Raw genomic sequence first — 19836 nt, forward strand, 5'->3', positions numbered from 1 at the left:
TTAGCAGAAATTAATAAAGGAGCGAGGATTAATCGTTTTAACTCTACCGCCCCTCCCATTTCCAGACAGAGTTTAATTATGTAATTTCACATGAATTTATAATAATTATTTTAAGAAAGTTAGAATTCAAACGAAATTTATATTGATAGTCCCTTTTCCCAACCTTTACTCAATCTGATATTTTGCTAGTTAAATAAATTTGGGACTATAACTCACAATTTATAGCCTACTTCAATTTTATTGAATATTATTTATCGAATAATTATTTCTTCGGCGTCGATCCTCAAAGCCAAAATCTAAATATGTGGGTTATCTTATCTTTTCAAGGAAAAAATCGGTTTTATTTGCAATGTATTAAGGGCCTATTAATTCATATTAGAATACTTTTCAAGTACAACATTATTCGAAAGGTCCTTTTTTAATAGTATGAATAATGAGCCTTTGGTCAGGAGAATGCGTTTCTTCTGTGAAGAATGTAAGAAATCTTTTTTGGCGTCGGGAACCCCACTGATGAATAATGAGCTGTAGCTGTAGGAAAATACGTTTCTGCAGTGAAGAATGCAAGAAAACGCTTTTGGCGTCGGGGCGAACTCCATTGATGAATAATGAGCTGTAGCCTAGGTGTCAGGAGAATGCGTTTTTCGCTGCTGCTTTTTGAAATTCTCATATATATATATATATATATATATATATATATATATATATATATATATATATATATATATATATATATATATATATTTGTATGTGTGTGTGTGTGTGTGCTGTACGCACGTTTATGCATAGGGTTAGGGTTTACTGGGCGTTAGGGTTAGGGTTTGGAAAAAAATCGCCCCCCCCCCCACACAGTTCTGGATCCGCCAGTGCTTAAGATCCTCAAAAAACAAAACAAAAAAAAAACACACTCTATGAAAGCATTATAACTTCATCTATCTAAAAGCTATGAATACCATGTTTACATGAAAAGATCGAAATGATCTATATCTAAATTTAAGAACTACACTTTGCGAAGATAGTTTTTTACTTTGACACATGAAAATACAAAATATAGTTATTTGATTTCATTATTTAATAAAGTTAACCTTCAAATTTGTGTTTCAAATGCATTTTTACATAAATTCGTTCCTTATATCTGCAAATTTAGAATTACTGACGAACATTCTTTCATTAGACATTACGCGAAATGTTACACTTCTCTCTATTAGGGCGTCTAAAACTCTATTTCAACTCTAAGATGATAGAACTTCTTTTCGCAAAGATAGTTTTATATTTAAACACATGAACATATTAATTATAATCCATTCATTTCATATTTAATCAAATTAACATTCAAATTTGTTTTTCTAAAGCATTTTTACATAGATCTAGAAATCTAGATCTACATTCGATCGCCAATGTTTTCATAAAAAATTGAATTCAGGTCAATTAGCTATTTTTAGCTCCATTCATAATATTTTTTATTCACGAATTCACGCATTCGCTTTACTTATAACATTATTATTTTCGTTTCTAGTGTTAATGTTTCAGTAATTATATCAGCAATACGCAAGTTAAGACTCCCGGGCAGCGGGTAATATCTGTCTAGTATAGATATAATATAAACAGAGAGAGTCCCAAAGATCTAGACTTAGACTCTAGTGTCTCTAGTGAGTCTAGTGACTAGCACTAGTCTAGCCCTATCATATTCATATAACTAGTGAGTGACTAGTGACTCGAATCTAGATCTTGATCTATATCACTTATCAGCTATAAACATGAAGTTCAAAACCGTTTATGAGGGTCAGCAGGCTGTAGTTTTAAACCATCTTGGACAAGGAAAACTTGTAATTGGGCCAGAACGAGTAAGTATATATATACTATTAATCTACTATCTAGTAGTAGGACTAGTAAAAAAATAAGTAAAGTATCTTGTGATCTTATAATAGGGCAGATGATGTTAAGCAGTTAAGCCAACTTAAGCTCATCTGTTTATTTGGCCAACGGTTAAAGAGCATGCCTTGCCAGCAGGTTGGCCAGCACAACGACCAACCTTCTTTAAATACTTTCCCCAACTAAAGTCGGTATAAAGTCAGGTACCCATTAGAGTTGGGTGGACTCAGGGGCGCCCTAGTAAAAATCCCGGAATTCAAAATCAGTCTTCACTGAGATTTGAACCCAGGACCCCAGGTTCGGAAGCCAAGCGCTTAACCACTCAGCCACCCCCCCCCCCCCCAGTAGTAGGACTAAGGATTTTATTTTCCTTTTTTTTTATTCCAAGAGTGAGTTGACTATAGTCTTGAAATGAAAAATAATAAGTAAAAAAAAATAATTAAATAGTTAATAGATCTATACTAGGTCTATAATCTATAGGATAGGTAATAGACCTCTAGATCAAGATCTAGATCTAATTATTTTCTAATATACTTTTACAAAATATCAAAAATAGCCACACAAAGTTTGCAAAGATAACAGAAATCTAGATCTAGTATTTTGGTCTTTGGCTATCGGCTATATAACTCTATACCCATTTCCAGATTTATAGATCTTTATATATAATATTAATAATATCAAGAAGGTTGAAGAAGTTCACTATGGCCTACTAGCGGATCCAGAACTTTGGAGGGGGGGGGATTTTTTTCCAAACCCTAACGCAAAGCAAATCCTAACCTATTGCATAAACGCACACGGATGGTTGCCTGGTCGTGCAGATTGCGTACTGGACTGTCGTTTGGATTTATCGATGGTTCCAGGTTCAAACCCGGCTGCTCCCATCCCCCCTCGTCCTGTGGGAGGTTTGGACTAGGAAGTAAACTATCTTCATCTCTGGAGGAACATCCGAAACATGTAAAACATTTTACAAACAAAACATTTTACAAACACACCATAATATATTTATATATATATATATATATGTATATAAAGTGGTGTTTCTCAACTTCAGGCAAAAAAAAACCAAAACAACAAAAAAAAAACCCAGTCATGTTGGTGGCCTAGGGGGTTTGGGGGAGCGCTGTAAGCTCCCCTACTGGGGTTCGGGGCAAAGCCCCAACGCCAAGCTTCTTCTTGCATTCTTCACTGCTGAAACACATTCTCCTGACATCTACAGTGTTTCTGAACCTTCAGCAAAAAAGGAAAAAAAAACAGTCATGTTGGTGGCCTCTCTCTTGACTGGGGTGTTTTCTTGCATTCTTCACTCCTGAAACGCATTCTCCTAACATCTACAGTTCATTATTCATCCTATTAAAAAAGGCAGGTCAAATAAAATAAAATAACGTAACATGGGGGCAAGGGCCAATCCTGAAGTGTGACTGACAATCGAGGCACAAGTAGGGTAAGTAAATCTTTATTAGGCGTATTTATCGTAATATTATCTTCATGTTAAGCGAAACCTTTTGTAGTAGTCCTGTTTTGGTCAGCATAAGACATCAACAGAACGATGTTTTAAATGATAGATCTTTTTAAATTGTGTAATTTCTTAACTAAAATACAAAAAGAAAAAAGTATTGGTTTGTCCGATGGGCGGAGGGCGATTGTATGTATTGCCCCTCCCACCTGGTGCAACCCTTTTTCATTTTATATTTACGAATGATAAAATTTGAGATTAGAGTCTGAATATATAAATGGGTTCAAATATCAATATGTAGCATATATTACATACATATTCAACTAATTTTTTTCACAAACTATTATTTCTCCATAAAAATAGGACCGCCCCCCCACTCAGAGGGCTAGAGTGGGGAGGGCAGTAGAAGCAATCGCATCCCCTCCCCCCCAAACCACCCAATCGGCCAACATCGGAATGACATAATATAAAGATCGGTTAAAATATCAATAACAAGTTTTAATCATATTTAATCCATTCTGTTAACAAGCTGTGATTTCTACTAATAAATTGGAAAGCCCCCCCCCCTTTTCGAAAGTTTATGGTAGGGGGCGGGATTGATGTCATCACCTCTCCCCACCCCACCAAATGGCTAACTTAGATATACTAGAGGGGGGCGAAATAATCTAAAAATGGGTTGAAATATAAATAATTAGTATATATTATTAACATAAGTAATAAATTTGTACACAAACTGTGTGATTTCTTTACTAAAATTTGTCCCCCCCCCCCCCCCCCCCCCCCCCCCCCAAACTAGTGGTGTGTGTGTGTGTGTGGGGGTGCTATGGCCCAACCTAAACAGTGTTTAAACACACATGCCCGTAATATAATCAGCTTTTCCAAGTAAAGTCTTAAAGATTGTATAGATCTACTTCTCTGTCATCTTTTAAGTTGATTGAAAATGAGATAGTGTCAAAGGCAACTGGATGGGATGAAAAAGAAACAAGATCCATATACTATTAGGCCCTATAGTATAATATAGTAAGGTGGTCTATACTGCAATGGAGAGTCTAGTTGCCTGGTCTGGACTCCAGTGGACATACGGATAGAGGTGCTACCTAACATTTCTTGTTTTAGTTCTCAACACTCAATGACTCAATCACTTATCAAACATTCTGATTGGTGTAAATAGGTGTTATGTGTGTACAGAATGTGGGCATCAGCTAGGCTGACTTGTGTGAGACCAGCTAAACAGCTTTTCTAACTGAAAGTTTCGACCTCATAAATATCCTTTATGTTTGTAAAGGATTTGAGGTACCCTTAATGCCCAGTGGGCTAATAAAAAGATTTGGTAGATAACCTGGATTGAGCAGAGTGTCTTTGTTAGGAGTGGCACCACAATTACCCTTCATGAGGTCAAAAGCCAAGAACTCTTGCATTGGAGTCCCCATGCATTTTTTACTAGTAATGTTTCTCATTTGAAGGACAGCAAAGGAATAAATGGCAAGGTGGATTGCATATGTGCTACCATTCTTTTCATTCTGATCACATGCAGTGGTAGGCCTATCAATTCAATGTGGTAGCCCACTAAGGACCATATTTGATGTCCAGTTAGCCTATATTTGTTTTTCCAAGAACCTTTCCAAGAGAATATGCCAACATGAAATTAGCCAATTTATTGTGATGATCATACTTATTTTTATTGACTATATTAGCACTTTATATATTTTACCCATGTAATAAAAGAGAGAACAGATCTATTCATCTTTTTATTCAGATCTAGATTTACTGTCTTAACTTTTTACAAGCCCTTCAATTTTTTATTTATTTTGTAGCTCTTCCTTTTCCGTGAAAGGTTTTATCAGTTAAGATCAAACACAGCTGACAGATTTGGTTATATTGCTATCCAAGAGAACAGTGGATCAATTATCCACAAACCAGGGTATGTCACAGTAGTCCTGGAATATCAGATTGTTTAACAGGTTAAATCCTAGGATCAAGTTTATTAGGATTTTTCCAAACTTAATAAAAGCCAAGTTTCATTAAATAACACATTCTAAAAATTTAATTTATTAAACATGTTCATTATTTAAAGAATGAACTTTTATTACCTTTGAAAATGGTAAACTGCCCTACCATATCTTCTTAACTTATCTTATATAATACAGACGTTACTTCAAAAAAGAAGACGATTACATCTTACGCGTCATGCGTTCAGTCATACATATATATAGGCCTATATATGCTGACACTTACTGACAGAGAATCTGAATGTATGTTTTTTCTTTATCTGACATAGTAACCACTGTTTCTGAATGAATTCTTCTTCTAAACTTGTCTTACTGAAGGTTTTTTTTTAAAAAATGAACTTATTACAAAATGAGCTTTACCTTACAAGATCTACCATACACAATTTACAAATATTTCTTCAAAAGATTATCATATCTTACTTAATAAATAGATCTATTATAAAATTATATTTTATACATTTCTCACATTTTTCTTTTAAAGTTGTTCTGGTTCTTTCAAATTCTTTTTGTTGATTTTCCTTCTTTTTTTTTCTAACATAATTTTTAAGGACAATTTTCATGGCAAACTATGTTAGTCAAATACTTGTTGTTTTTTTTTCAAATTCTAGACCATGCCAGATATTTCACAATATTTTGGAGTTTAGAAATTGCGAGTCTAAAAATGCATTATGTATAGACGCCAATCATGTTCTGGTTGTTTACAAACGACTGAAAGGGGGAGAAGCTCAGAGACGGATTATACAGGGACCTGCAGTGTTCATTCCTGATGCAGAAGAATGGTACAAAGTTAAAATTGTGTGTGTGTGTGTATTTATATTTAAATATTATAATTTTAAAAGAGTGATTATTACAAAATTAGAAATGTATTGATTAATTATTTAATATGATTCAGGGCTCATGAGTTTGTCTGGCATGGAGCAGATCCAGAAAATAAAACTAGGATGCTTCCAGGTTCTAACAAGTTTACTCAGCTGCCTATAATACCTGATAACTTTTATTATAATGTAAGTACAGTTTGCTAGGTTTTTATCACAATAAAAAAATTTGAAGATATTATTACGAATCTCACTATCCAGGCTCTCTGCAAACTGCACCTTACACCAACAACTTAAAGAACTTGACAACTCAGGGCTCCAAAGTAACGTAACAGTTTAATGTCCAATAAATTACAGCCAATACTGAAGAATTGGCAACACGCAACACAAGACTGTACAAATATCTCTCTGTTAATAGCTGTATCGCCGTATCAACTCTTGCACTGGTCTCTCTGTCTCGTCTCGGACTTGTACTGAGCCGTCGTAACGAACCGTAGATCGGGAAGTTGTGACTGACTCGTCTCTGATACCTTTGCTCTTTATATAGGGTCCCTGCTGGCCTTCTAGAACCGGGCAGAACATCGCTTGACTATTCTGGATGGTCAGATGACTACATCCCTCATGACGCTCCTGAGCTCTGTTCACGACGCCGATCCTTCCCGACACTCTTCTGGCTGACCATCGTAACTCGTCACAGTTGACCGCTCTTCTAGCACTGGCCTAGGGTGATTTGCGTCGGCTGACTACACACATACCACTACCCACATCTGTGCCACCACCAGGTTTATAACAATATTATGTAATTACAAAATTCTATATCTAATACAGACATTTCCCATTTTACTTATGAGTCACAACAAGGAACATTAGGAACAAAACAGCAGACTTAGAAATTTTATTAGAATGTGAGAAACCAGACATAATTGCAGGCACAGAAACTTGGCTACATCCTGAAATTTATAATGCAGAAATTTTCAATAGTAATTATGAAATTTTTAGAAAAGATAGGGCTGATAATCATGGATGAGTTCTTTTAGCAATAAAAAACACTCTTATAGCAGAAGAAATTACCTTACCTAACTCAAAAAATATAGAATCAACATTTTGTAAAATTAATACCACCTCAACATCCCTAATAATAATAATAATCCGTGCAGACGTTAATGATGATTTAAACGACAGTGATATGTTTTCTTTCGGCGAGGTGAGAGGCTCCTCCCTCTTACCCCCCCCCCCCCCCAACTGTGCTTAGAGCATTTACAGACCACCAAATTCTAGTTTAGAATACATGCAGGAACTATGTAATCAGATTACTACACTTAAAGAGACAAATGAAAATGCAGTTTTTTGGATTATGAGTGATTTCAACCTACCTGATATAAATTGGAAAACACTAACCATAGATAAACACCAAAACCTTAAGGACATAAATGAGCTTTTCATAGAAACTTTACACAACCTAAGTTTAGATCAAATCATTAAAAAGCCAACTAGATTAAACAACACATTAGATCTCTTCTTAACCAACAGACCTGGATTAATAGTTGATTATGATATTATCCCTGGTCTATCAGACCATGAGATCATAAAAATATGCAGTCAGATAAAAGCAGTAGCCAATACAAAACCCAAAAGAAAAATCTTGCTCTGGAATAAATGTAACCTAACACAACTACACCAAGCTGCATTAAACTTTCAACAAACATTCTTATTAGAAAAAGACATTAACCAACCAGTCGATGACCTCTGGAATTTCATTAAAAACCATCTTAAAAGCATTATAGAAAATCATATACCAACTAAATACACATCAAACAAAATAAATAAATGCTGGTTTAATAATAGACTAAAAAAGCTTTGTAAACAGAAGGGAAACCTATATAGAAAATTTAAAGAAACTAATGCAGAAAGAGTTTACAAAAAGTATATAAAAATTAAACACTTAACCCAAAAAGTAAGCAGACAGCTGCAGAGTGAATACATAAACAATGTAATATCTAAAGATAACAATAAAAACCTATGGTCATACATTAAGTCTAAGAAAATGGAAACAACAGGCATAGCGCCATTAAAAGATGAACATTACATAATACATAATGATAATGAAACTAAAGCAAACATCCTAAACAAATACTTTGCATCATTATTCTCAGCCCCAGGAGACAAAGACATATTACTGAATTTGAACCAAGTAGACAACATAGAAGATATAGTAGTACAAGAAAATGGAATTCAAAAACTATTAGCCAACACCAAACCAAATAAAGCGTCTGGACCTGATGGTATTCCAGCTAGATTACTCAAAGAACTAAGCAATGAGCTAGCCCCAGTGTTCAAAATACTCTTTCAGGCTTCACTTAACCAGGGCAGAGTACCAAAGGACTGGAAAGAAGCTAATGTCACTCCCCTATTTAAAAAAGGAGAAAAACCTGACCCAGGAAACTACAGACCAGTATCACTTACCAGCATCACATGTAAAATTCTAGAACACATAATATGTAGCAACATCATAAACCACTTAGACAAACATAATGTCCTCACACCATACCAACATGGCTTTAGGAAATATAGATCATGTGAAACACAACTAATAGGACTAATTGATGATTTTTCAAAAGGTTTAGATAATAGTGAACAAATAGATGCTATCTTACTAGATTTTTCTAAGGCTTTTGACAAAGTTCACCACCATAGTTTGCTTAAAAAATTAAAATATTTCAGCATTAATGGTCCACTGCATCAGTGGATTAAAGATTTTCTGATAGGGAGAGAACAAACTGTAATAATAAATGGCTCTAAATCAACACCGATAACAGTAAACTCAGGTGTACCTCAAGGAACAGTCTTGGGTCCACTACTATTTTTAATTTACATAAATGATTTACCAAATTGCATTAGTTCAGGAACAAAAGTCAGATTATTTGCAGACGATTGCATAATATATAGAACAATAAAAACAACACAATATTTTACAAAGAGAATTAGATGAATTACAGAAATGGGAATCAAATTGGAGCATGTCTTTCCACCCAGAAAAATGTCAGTTATTAAGAGTAACAAAAAAACTAAAACAAATTAATTCAACTTATCTTATTCATGGCAAACCAGTAACACAGACTAAAAACGCAAAATACCTAGGTGTTATAATAAATGAAAACTGTCATGGAATCCACATATTGATGAAACTACAAAAAAATCAAAGCATTAGGATTTATTAAAAGAAATTTCTATAAATCAAATAAGAACATAAAACTAAAATGTTATTTAACCTTGGTTAGGCCAATAATAGAATATGCATCCTCCGTTTGGGACCCCTCAACTCAAGAAAACATTAAGAAACTGGAACAGACACAAAATAGAGCAGTGAGATTCATAACAAATGAATATTCACATTTGACTAGAGTAACACCTTTAGTAAAATTACTAAATTTAGAAAGCCTTCAGGACAGAAGGCTCAAAAGTAAAGTAGCAATCATACATAAAACACTGAACCATAATCTTCAAATACAAAAACAAAATTTAATAAAATACTCTGAAAGACACAAAGATAAAGGCACATTCCTCGTCCCATATGCTAGGACAAATTTGTACAAATACTCCTTCTTCCCTAGTGCTATTAGAGCATGGAATGGGTTGCCTGAGCTAGGCAGGAAAACCAGTGACTTGGCAGAATTTAAGTCATTGATTAATATGCATGACTAAATGCATGACGCGTAGGACGTAATCATCTTCTTTTTGGAAGTAACGTCTGTATTATATAAGATAAGATAAGATAAGGTTTACTGTTGCATAGCTACTGAGGATGATCATTATCTATAAATATTCCAAGCTAATAAAAAAAATGTAAAATGGCTTCTGAGTATATAGATTAAGGAAAAAAATGATATCTTTTGTTATTCCAATCAAGGGTGCATAAAATATAAATTTTGTTAAGTTGGGAGCACCTGTATTTATACAGTTATCTGTGTATAATGGTATCTTCTTGCCAGGTTCCTTATGAATATTATTATATCTTATAAATTACAGACTTCCTTCTTATGTGTATACATGGAACACATGAGTTCCATGCAGCAGATGATGTAGAAAGTTCACTCTTTTCTGTGGTTAGTGGTTAACAAGTGTGGTATGCCATGTCATGGAAACAAACAGCAACCTTTAGTTTTTATGAACATATGTTAGTAACTTGTTAGAGCAATGAAATCAATAACATTCATAAGTCCCAAATCAAATATAGCGAAACTTCATTGAGATGTTAATTCAGTTCATCTCTTTACCAATCATCCACCCACCCTATTTTATATCTTGTACACTATTACTATTGATTCAATTTTTTTTATGTCAGCCATTTATAGTTTCAGTAATTTACATATAATAGCAAAAATATACAATAGCTAGTGCCAAGATTGTTTTTGGAGAGCAGTGTATTGTCTACACATTCATATATGACTTACTACTTGGATACACTGAAGAAACAGAGCATTGAATATATTTTTCTTGAGTTTAATGCTTTCAAACTCAGTTCAATAAATTAGTAATCTAATGAGAAAAGAGCAATAAAATATAAATCACTTATACAATGATGACTGACATAAAATATTATAGTTGAAATGAAACAGTGAAGATACATTCAGGCAGTCAAAAATAATACAGCAAAGAATAAGCACAATGACCAATGATAAACGACCAGCCACCAATGACAGTGAACAATGATCCCAGAGCAAGATAGTACTGTGCAAAGATTTTTCTGTATTGTCTATGTCACTGATAGTAAATTCTGCAAGGTTCATGCGTGACCTATACACACACTTACACAGCATAAGAGAGTAAATTATTTTTACCTCCTTTCAATTCAGTTATATAAAACAACAAATTGTTGTTTTTTAGATGTTTTCTGAATTTTTATGTGTGCCCACCTATGTCTCCTTTAAAATTCAAAATATCTTTCTTGTGTCGTTCAATGGCATTCTTGAACAGGTGCGAGAAGTTCGAACAAGTGATGACACCATGTTGACTGTTAAAGTCATGCTTTTCTATGAAATTGTTGACATACTAAAGATGGTAAATTTGTTTTTAAAAAAATATACATAATTTTAGTTTTTTCCTGGTACAGAATAGATATCCTAGAATAAAGTATTATCTCACTGATAATTACAAACTTTTTAACTGTGTAAGACTTTTTTTTCTAATGTGTTGTATCCTTTTGTTCATGTTTCAGTTAGATGCCACACATGATCCAATAGCAGATTTAATCAAGTAGGTGTAAAAGTAGTTTATGCCTGAAGTGCATTTACAGAGCACCAAGACAGTTTGTGAATGGTGTTTTAGTAATAATTGAAAACAAAAACCATGAAAGAAATCCAAAAGTGACTGGGTGGAGATAAAGTTTCTGTTAGTGGCTGCAGCTGACTAAACAATATATAAACACAATATCGCATAGAGAATTATGACATTATTCTACACAATTTATCTTGTAAAGTGATTTGATAATTTAGTATTGCTAATACCTGCTAATCAACCAAGCCAAATAATTATACAACACCTGGTTCTCAAGCACTTCAAGTTAAGAGATGATTTTAATAAAAATGGTGTATGGAATTAAAAAAATACAAAATCTTAATCCTCATCAGACATCTATTACAGGTGGAATGAAGATAATTTTAGGGCTATTAAATATGTAACTTTAGCAGTTAGTAGTCTGGTGTGATGTTAGAATTTCTTTACAAATGACCTAACCATTTTATTAAATTTAGTAATATTTTATTTTGCAATAGAGATATAAAGATTTCTAAGAATGTACCTATTTCAAAGAATGTACCAAGTATTCTTGTTATTCATTTTGCAGTGCTTTGTGTGCTGATGTAATTTCTTTTGTTGGACCCCTGACGTAAGTTTAGAATCACTAAAATTATTTATTTTTTGTTATTTTTTAAAATAGAAAATTAAAAATTATTTACTTTTCTTTTCATTATTGCTTTGCATCTAACTGATAAAATCTTATCTTAAAGATCTCTTCCATTGTAAGAGTTTATTTTAGTTTTCTGTCCCCAATGTTTCTTTAAATTTATACAGCACAAGTGCTTTTCTCTCTCTCTCTCTCTTCTCACTTATGCAGGTTAAACTCCCACCAATCACATACCAAGCAAAACTGAACCACTTTTTTTTTTGTAATTCATCTAAATTTCATTACAAATATTTTTTATTTTTTTTCCACTTTTCTGTTCACTTATTAAAAAATTATTTTGTTTAGTGAGGCACCCTAGTTGCTAGTATAAGTGCTGTTTTTATAATCTTCCTTCTCATGTGGTATGAGATCTGGGCTACTGTTTGGTAGTCAAGAAGATCCTCAGTTTGAACCCTGACCACTGCCATCCCCGTCGTCTTGCAGGAGGTTTGGGCTAGGATGTAATTATCTTATGAAACTGAAGGAACATTCAAATTATTTCAAATATATTACAAACATATAGCCTATTTATGACAGTGAACAAGCTAATTTTATATTCAGTGTACAGGAATTGACATTGTATAATTACATTGATAGTCATATATTTACATATTTCTTTATATATAGAGAGAGAGTTAGTAGGTAGACCTTTTTTTTTTCACTATACAAAATGTATAAATTGGAAATACATACAACTTTCAAGCGTTTCCTTCTAAAAGAAATAGGTCTATAATCATTTTTAGCATCCATTTTCAAACAAATTTCTTTTAAGATGAAAATTAGTTTCTTTTTTTTTTTTTACTATAATTTTAAGGTGACATTGAAATTTAAACCTTTATTTTTAATTGAAAAGGTTTTTCTTTTCTGAGTTAAATCTGCTTAAACTAAAATAGTCTAAAGATATCAATCTATACGTCACTAAAAGTCACTAGTTGGTCACCACTTCTATTTTTACATATTAGGGCATAAGTAGATTAATTGTATTTATTTCCCTGGTACCCACCATATCTGGAGGGCCCGCCCTAGCTTCCACCTAGGGAGGTGCTCAATGGGAGAATAGCAACTCCACATGATAAAAGCAGTAATTTTTAACTAACATATTGTTTTGAAATGTTCTTTCTTGTTTTTGAATGTCTTCTGATAGGTATCTTATAATTTTTGTTCACTTGATATCAGGTACCAACAGTTCATTGAGAAAACTAGTCAACTCAGTAGCTTAGACACATACCCACATCTACAACAAAGGGCAGAGAGAATTGGGTTCAAAGTTGAGAAGGTTGTTTTCAGGGGCTATCATGCTTCAGATCAGTTGCAAGTAGGTGATGGATTGTTTTTGTGAATAGTACAAGTAGGTCTTATTTATTCTCTCCATTACTTTCTGGTCATGCCTTTTTCAGTTTCTTTCTACAAGGTGTTCTTCTTACAATGTTTTCTTTACTCTTATGGATTTCATAATATTGGTTAAAAATGAATATTATAGTCAGATTTGTCCTAGATCTTTAGTAGCCATTTGAAGTTTAAAATGAAAAAAAAAAATCCAAATATTATTTATAACACCCTTTAGTTAGAAAATATTTGACTTCTAGGCTTTTTTTAAGCTATTTTTTTTTAATTGCTTTTTGTGTAGCACATTTTTTATGCTATAGCATGCCTAGTACCCTAAGGTCCAATCTCTATAGTGGACCCTTGAAAGAAGGGGTATCTGGGAGAAGGTTTCTGTGCTGCTATTAGGTGTTCAGCAAACACAACTGAAGTCGAGATTCAAACTCAAGCCCCCTTGCTAGGTAGCCATGAGGTTCATGCCACTTAGTCTTAGGTCCCTAAATGCTGATGGGTGGTATGTTCTTATTTGATATACATTTTATTTCTTTTAAAACCCTTTTATGTTCTTATTAGATATACCTGTACATTTTATTTTTTTTTAACTCTTTTTTTTTTTAATCAGGTTTCTACCATTAGAGCTTTCAACTTTAAATTTAAACACTATTAATCAAATGTTTGCTGTTTAGGAGATGCAGAACACAGCCATAGAGTCTCACACCCAACTGAGGCTGCAGCGGGAAATAGAAGAACAAGAACAGAAACTTGTCAACTTCAAACTGAACCAGATGCAAAAAAGAAGTGTAATACGTACGTGATCATCTTATCTTTATAAATATTTCTTTTTTAAAAAAAGAGAAAAATTATTATAATTTAAAGCGTCCCCTTGTCTTTATAGCTACTGGTTAAAGTTTGATTCATTGAATTTTCTGTAAACACATCATTTACAAAGTTCTTGTACCGGTATGTTACTTTTTTTTTTTTTTGCTTATGTTATTAGGAATCACAGCATTGGTGTAGCTTTGGGTGTTTTGTTAGGTACTATGTCTGTATATAAGTAATGCTTTGGCTTAACGCCCTTATTTTTTGTTCTTGAATTGTTTGTTTCCAAATATATTTATCTTATAAGTAATTGATAATTAATTCCAGTGTATTTCTTTGTTAGATAATTCATACTGGTATAGAAAGAAAATGTTATTTCAAAAAAAGGTTAAAAACTAGATTTTCTCACTTGTCTGCTGTCAATGTTGTGATGCTCCATTTCCATGCTATAATCTGCTTCTATTGTGTTTTGGCAACATTTAGTGGTTCTTAAGACTACTGTCCCGGGTTGAAATCCTGGTGAAGACTGGGATTTTTAATTTTGGAATCTTTAGGACACCTCTGAGTCCACCCAGTTCTAATGGGTACCTGACATAAATTTAGGAAAAGGCGGTTGTTTAGCTGGCCACATGATACCTTTGTTAACCGTGGGCCACAGAAACAGATGACCTTTACTTCATCCGCCCCATAGATCGCATGGTCTGAAAGGGGAACTTTGCTTTACTTTACAACTACTGGTGGAAACAGCTCAACCTCTTAATGTTTTTAGAATCCTTTGGGGAATTAGCTGTTTTTCTTTTGTACTAACTTACGTTTTTTTTACTACCATTTCAGAACAAAGTATGCAGTTGAAAAGACAACTCCACCAGCAGAAAATAGCAGAGTTAACACAGAAACATTTGTTAGAAAAAGAAAAGCTAACTTTGAATCATAAGTTGGCATTGTCTTCCATGGAAATTAAAGTGAATGCAGGTAAGCTGAAAACATCTTTAGATGAGTTAAAATGTCAGATAAAAAGGTCAGGGTGAACTTAGGTTCCTTAAGCACACAATTATTGTTTTACAAATATTTTCACAATTTCACTTCTACCTGTACCTGCTGTTGTTCTTCTTAAACTAGAAATCCACCGTCTTGTCATTGTTAGAGTCACATTGCCTCTTATTTATTGAAAGTTTGTTGCGAAGGTGTACTACTGAGGCATTTCAGAGAGACAATCTTTTCCCTTTGCAACTAAAGGAGGCCAATCCTTGATACACAACTGCAGTCACAGGTTGTGCATCTGTTTTCACCAGGTGCCGTTGCATTTTCACCCTTCTTTCTACTACTGTTGTGTATGACATCTGCAATCCGTGACCCTTCCTTTAAGCTCGCTCTCCAAGTGGATCTATTCAGTGCCACTTTTTCCCAGCTGTTAGTGTTGATTTTGGAGAGCTTGATGTTACGTTAGCATACATCATAATACTGTAAAGTGGACAACCAGCGGCTCTCCTGCCTTTTGTTAGATCACCATACAGAATGTCTTGTGGGAGTTGACCTTCTGGCATTCTATGAAAGTGGCCAAGCCAGCCATGCGTCTGCTGCTGATAACAAAGAACCCTGCTCTTCGGAGTAAGGTGTACTTAACGTTTAATTATTCAAATTGTTGTCATAAGATCAAAAGAATAACTCACTGATTTTTCAACAAATATAAATTGGGACACATTGCCATATTATTGTCATTACATTTCTATTTTGATATCTTTATTAAGCCACGGCATACACATTTTCATTTTCAATGGTTTGTGGTTCAAGTTTTTTATATCTTCTAGACATGAATACATTTTTTTTCTGTGCATAATTAATGAGATTAATTAACATTAATGAGAAAAATGCAATTAATCGCAATGAACCAATGAATGACATAGTTTCTCACAAGAATGTGATGCAGGCTTGTAGATATAAGAACAATATACAAATCAAACAATAACAGTAGTTTCACCTATTTCAATTATTTAAATGAATACTAGTATATAGAAAGCATTGCAAGTCTTTGTGGAGAAATTCTCTGACAGATAAAGCAGTCATCACTACTTTCTTTTTTTTATTGTCTTGTCATGTCTTTTCTAGAATCAGTAATTTTAAGTTGTTTTCCCCCAGAAAGTCTTTCCGAGCTTAGTTTAACTTTACTATCCAATGTAAGAAATAATTTAAATAACATTTGACAGTTTGGGACATGCAATTAGTTTTCTGTTTTTAATTGTTTATCTGTTGATGTTTTTTTTAACCCATCTGAGAGTAGTATTCATTTTCCAGCATCATTGAAATTAGAAAAATGTGTCCTACTTCATGTGATGGACTATAGCTAGACACCTTTTAATAATTTAATACTGGTATTTGTGTAGGAGTAAAAGTGAGAAAACAGAGCTGGGGTTGAATCTATAATAATTTGACTCTGTGAACCTTCAATTGAATTTCATTGATACATTCTGAATATCTGTGTGTTCTGATTCTCCTCTGACAGATGAGCATTGGAGTATTTAATCTTTTGATGTTATGTCATGCTATTACCAAGACAGTTGAATGCAAAATATTAGCTATTGTGTCAAAGTGAATTATTCTAGTGGCCTACCACTTTTATTTTTTAAGATAATAAGGCTTGTCTTCGAGTCCAAGGATCAACGAGGAATGCAGTATTTCCGGTGGCCACACAAGCCTCAACCTATGAGGTGGTCAATTTAGATTTGATAACTCTTAGGAGATGGTAAAGAAGTGGGTTTTCAACTGATTATAATATGGAAGATAATATATAAAGTAGTGAGGGAGGGGATTCCTCAACATCACATTACAGAGTATCAGCCATTTAAAAAAAAAAACAAATTACAGAAATTTTACATATTAATGAATCTTGCAAACTTTGCTCCTTAATTTCTCTATTATGGTTATATGACAACTTAATAATTGGTTGGTAAACAACTAAGTGCCATAGGATATGTTGTACTTGCTTATTTTTTTTTAAAACAGAAATCAAAGAAGCTGAAGATAGCCAGATGATTGTGCAGCTGGCCAACTTGTCAGCAGCCAATATAGATGTCACCAAGTATTTAACCCTACAATATGACTTGCCAGCAACAGAAGAAATAAGAATAGCTAAAATAACTTCAGGTTTCTCAAATTTAACTAAACCTACAATTTAAGTATTACCATTTTTTTTTAAATATTAAGGTTGTAAAATGAGTTGTTCATGAGACAATTGGGGAATATCATAATTGTATGATTCTCATTTTGCATGCTTTTCTGCAAGTATTTTGTTTTTCTCTCCAGGATCTAGTTTTTAAATTATCATACCAATAATGTTATGTTTAAGTGCTTTTTTTTTATAACATTATATGCCCCCGACACTTATTGTTACAAAATAACATTGACATTTTCACATTCACCATCTAAGCAAGTAATAATACCATAAATGTTCAGACATTTCTCTTGGTAAATGCCAACTATTGTAGGTTGTTTTAATGTTTTTTTCCTTCTTTGTGTCAATCCAGTGTTGCCAGAATATTTTTGAATGTATTGAGATTTTTCTTTCTGTGATAATCTTGTTTTGTATAACTAAGGTTAAGTCCTTTTGTCACTAAAAAAAAATAAAATAATATCAAAATAAAATACAATTATGTAATTTTTTTTTTTTTTGGTTTTTATTTCTGAATGCATTTCTATGTTGTAATATGGGCAACGCCAAAACAATTGTTCAATCATTTGATAGAAACAAGAACATGGTAAGTTCATTGAGCATAAACAATCAGTTTATGTCAACTAATAAAGAAACATCTTTTAGTTTATATTTACACAGCTATGTACATTCACTATATACACACATGTGATGACTATAAACAATGATGAGGGAGGAACCATATACATTTGTATACATTAAAATAATCATCAAAATAATGCCACATTATTGTTTTCTTCCAATTTTTTTTTGTTTTTACATCAAAATAAAAATTCATGACACTAAATTCTGTAAAAATGTAATACTTTGTCCAATTAAAAACAAACAAACTTTAATACACATAAAAATATTAATATCAGAACACCAGTTGGTGAATACACAAGAGAAACAGTCCTGTGTAAAGCACAGAAACAATGCATTCAGTATTTCATTCACACTGTGGTTATAGAATGTACATGATGTATCAGCTTAGTTGTATATACATTTAGAGGTTCCCAACCCAAAGATCTTCAGTGGCCCTTTATTATGAGTTAGATTCCTATAATACAAAATATTTGGGTTTCTGGTAAAAAAAATAAAATAATCCACATGTATGTGGGAGATCTTACAAACATACATCTATTTAACTACCTCAAGAAAAAATGTTCAATTTCAGTATAATTTAATACTAAATTTCATGTAACTACTAATAAAACTCAACAAATAAATAAGTATCTTAAAATGACACTATATTGTTGAGTGATTCTGCATAATTAGAAGCAATTAGCAGCAGAATATTGTTAATAAACAAATTATCCCCTCCCCCCAAACCCAACCAAAAAAAAAAAAAACATACAAAGACAAGACACTTGTATAGTGGACATTTAGCACTGAGCTACACCGGATCATGGCAGTATGTGCATAGAGAAATGGGCTGGAAAGAAACAGTTTAAACACAGTTCTCTGTGACATTGGTTTTGTTCATTAGTTCTAGCAAACATTTTTATGTTGAATCAATAGGTGTCATAATAATAGCGATTACAACACAAAATTGCGTAAAACATATCAAATATCTTAACAAATATTTCACAAGAAGGCAGCCAGTAAAAAAAACAAACAAACATCATAAACATACTTAAATTAGTTCTTTAAAAAATTACAAAGAACACAAAAATCAATAAAAATAATATAAAAACCCTTCAAATATCCTAGACATTTTTTCTGCTAATAAGTTCTCATAATTAATAATCTAGATATTCATTCTCTTTAATTATTCAATAAATAATAATAAATAATTGATTTTAAAACATAAATGCTTTAAAATAATGTTAATAGTTCTCATAAACCTTATATTTTCATTATGTCCACATCACACCATTTTCTTCCTTTATATTAAAAAAAAAAATATTTTTTTTTCTGCATTTGAAAGAAGTGTTTGTCAGTATACAACATACTTAGCCTCAGGCTAGAATACAATCACAAATGTACTCATCTTTTATTTATTGATTAGTTGCCTAAAAAGTATTTTAACAAATTGTTTAAAATAGTGAAGAGAAAAATGCTCTTTATTACATAAGACACTAATATTTACCTCCCCTACCTTTGAAATTTAAAATGAGAAAAAAAATTCTTTTAAAAGTAATTTCTGACATGCTCCCTCCATACTCATGGGAATTAATAAATATAAAATCAATCTTTATCAAATTCATTATTACGGTACTAAGTTAGTATACAGGTTTTGTTTCGATATTTGAGGAGATTGGAATCTGTTAGAAACGTCTTAGTTTGTTGAGATATTTTCCCTTGACTTAGTTAAGATATTTGCGGCAACGTTTTGATCCACAAGAACAAGGAATTTTAACTTCCTCGATGGGAAATTTATAGTCGTAAGTCAGCTCCTCGCCTCGTTTAATCCTACAGAA

General features: G+C 32.8%; 2 protein-coding genes across 5 annotated transcripts in view; one reads left to right on the forward strand and one right to left on the reverse strand.

Annotated features, from left to right (window-relative positions):
- Positions 1-1213: 1213 nt before the first annotated feature.
- LOC106077004 (uncharacterized) lies at positions 1214-18773 on the forward strand. Its single transcript, XM_056009330.1, has 11 exons — positions 1214-1841; positions 5137-5243; positions 5940-6110; positions 6224-6335; positions 11121-11204; positions 11362-11399; positions 11989-12030; positions 13264-13402; positions 14097-14217; positions 15064-15201; positions 17230-18773. The coding sequence occupies exons 1-11, from the start codon at positions 1755-1757 to the stop codon at positions 17400-17402; spliced, it is 1212 nt and encodes a 403-aa protein (XP_055865305.1). The 5' UTR covers positions 1214-1754; the 3' UTR covers positions 17403-18773.
- LOC106077005 (uncharacterized) overlaps positions 18161-19836 on the reverse strand; it is an 80865-nt gene continuing 79189 nt past the window's right edge. For all 4 annotated transcript variants that reach the window (XM_056009327.1, XM_056009325.1, XM_056009326.1 and 1 more), the window contains one exon: positions 18161-19828. In XM_056009327.1, coding sequence (XP_055865302.1) covers positions 19723-19828 — 106 coding nt within the window. In that variant the 3' untranslated portion in view covers positions 18161-19722. The remainder of the gene's footprint in view (positions 19829-19836) is intronic.

The sequence above is a fragment of the Biomphalaria glabrata genome, chromosome 14 (genome assembly GCF_947242115.1).
Source record: "Biomphalaria glabrata chromosome 14, xgBioGlab47.1, whole genome shotgun sequence".
Classification (NCBI taxonomy): Eukaryota; Metazoa; Mollusca; class Gastropoda; family Planorbidae; genus Biomphalaria; species Biomphalaria glabrata.

Excerpts from the sequence above, each read along its gene's own strand:
- LOC106077004 (XM_056009330.1), top strand. The coding sequence starts at position 1,755 with ATGAAGTTCAAAACCGTTTATGAGGGTCAGCAGGCTGTAGTTTTAAAC. Across the intron at positions 6,111-6,223 it reads ATTCCTGATGCAGAAGAATG|GGCTCATGAGTTTGTCTGGC; the intron begins GTACAAAGTTAA and ends AATATGATTCAG. Across the intron at positions 13,403-14,096 it reads ATGCTTCAGATCAGTTGCAA|GAGATGCAGAACACAGCCAT; the intron begins GTAGGTGATGGA and ends TTTGCTGTTTAG.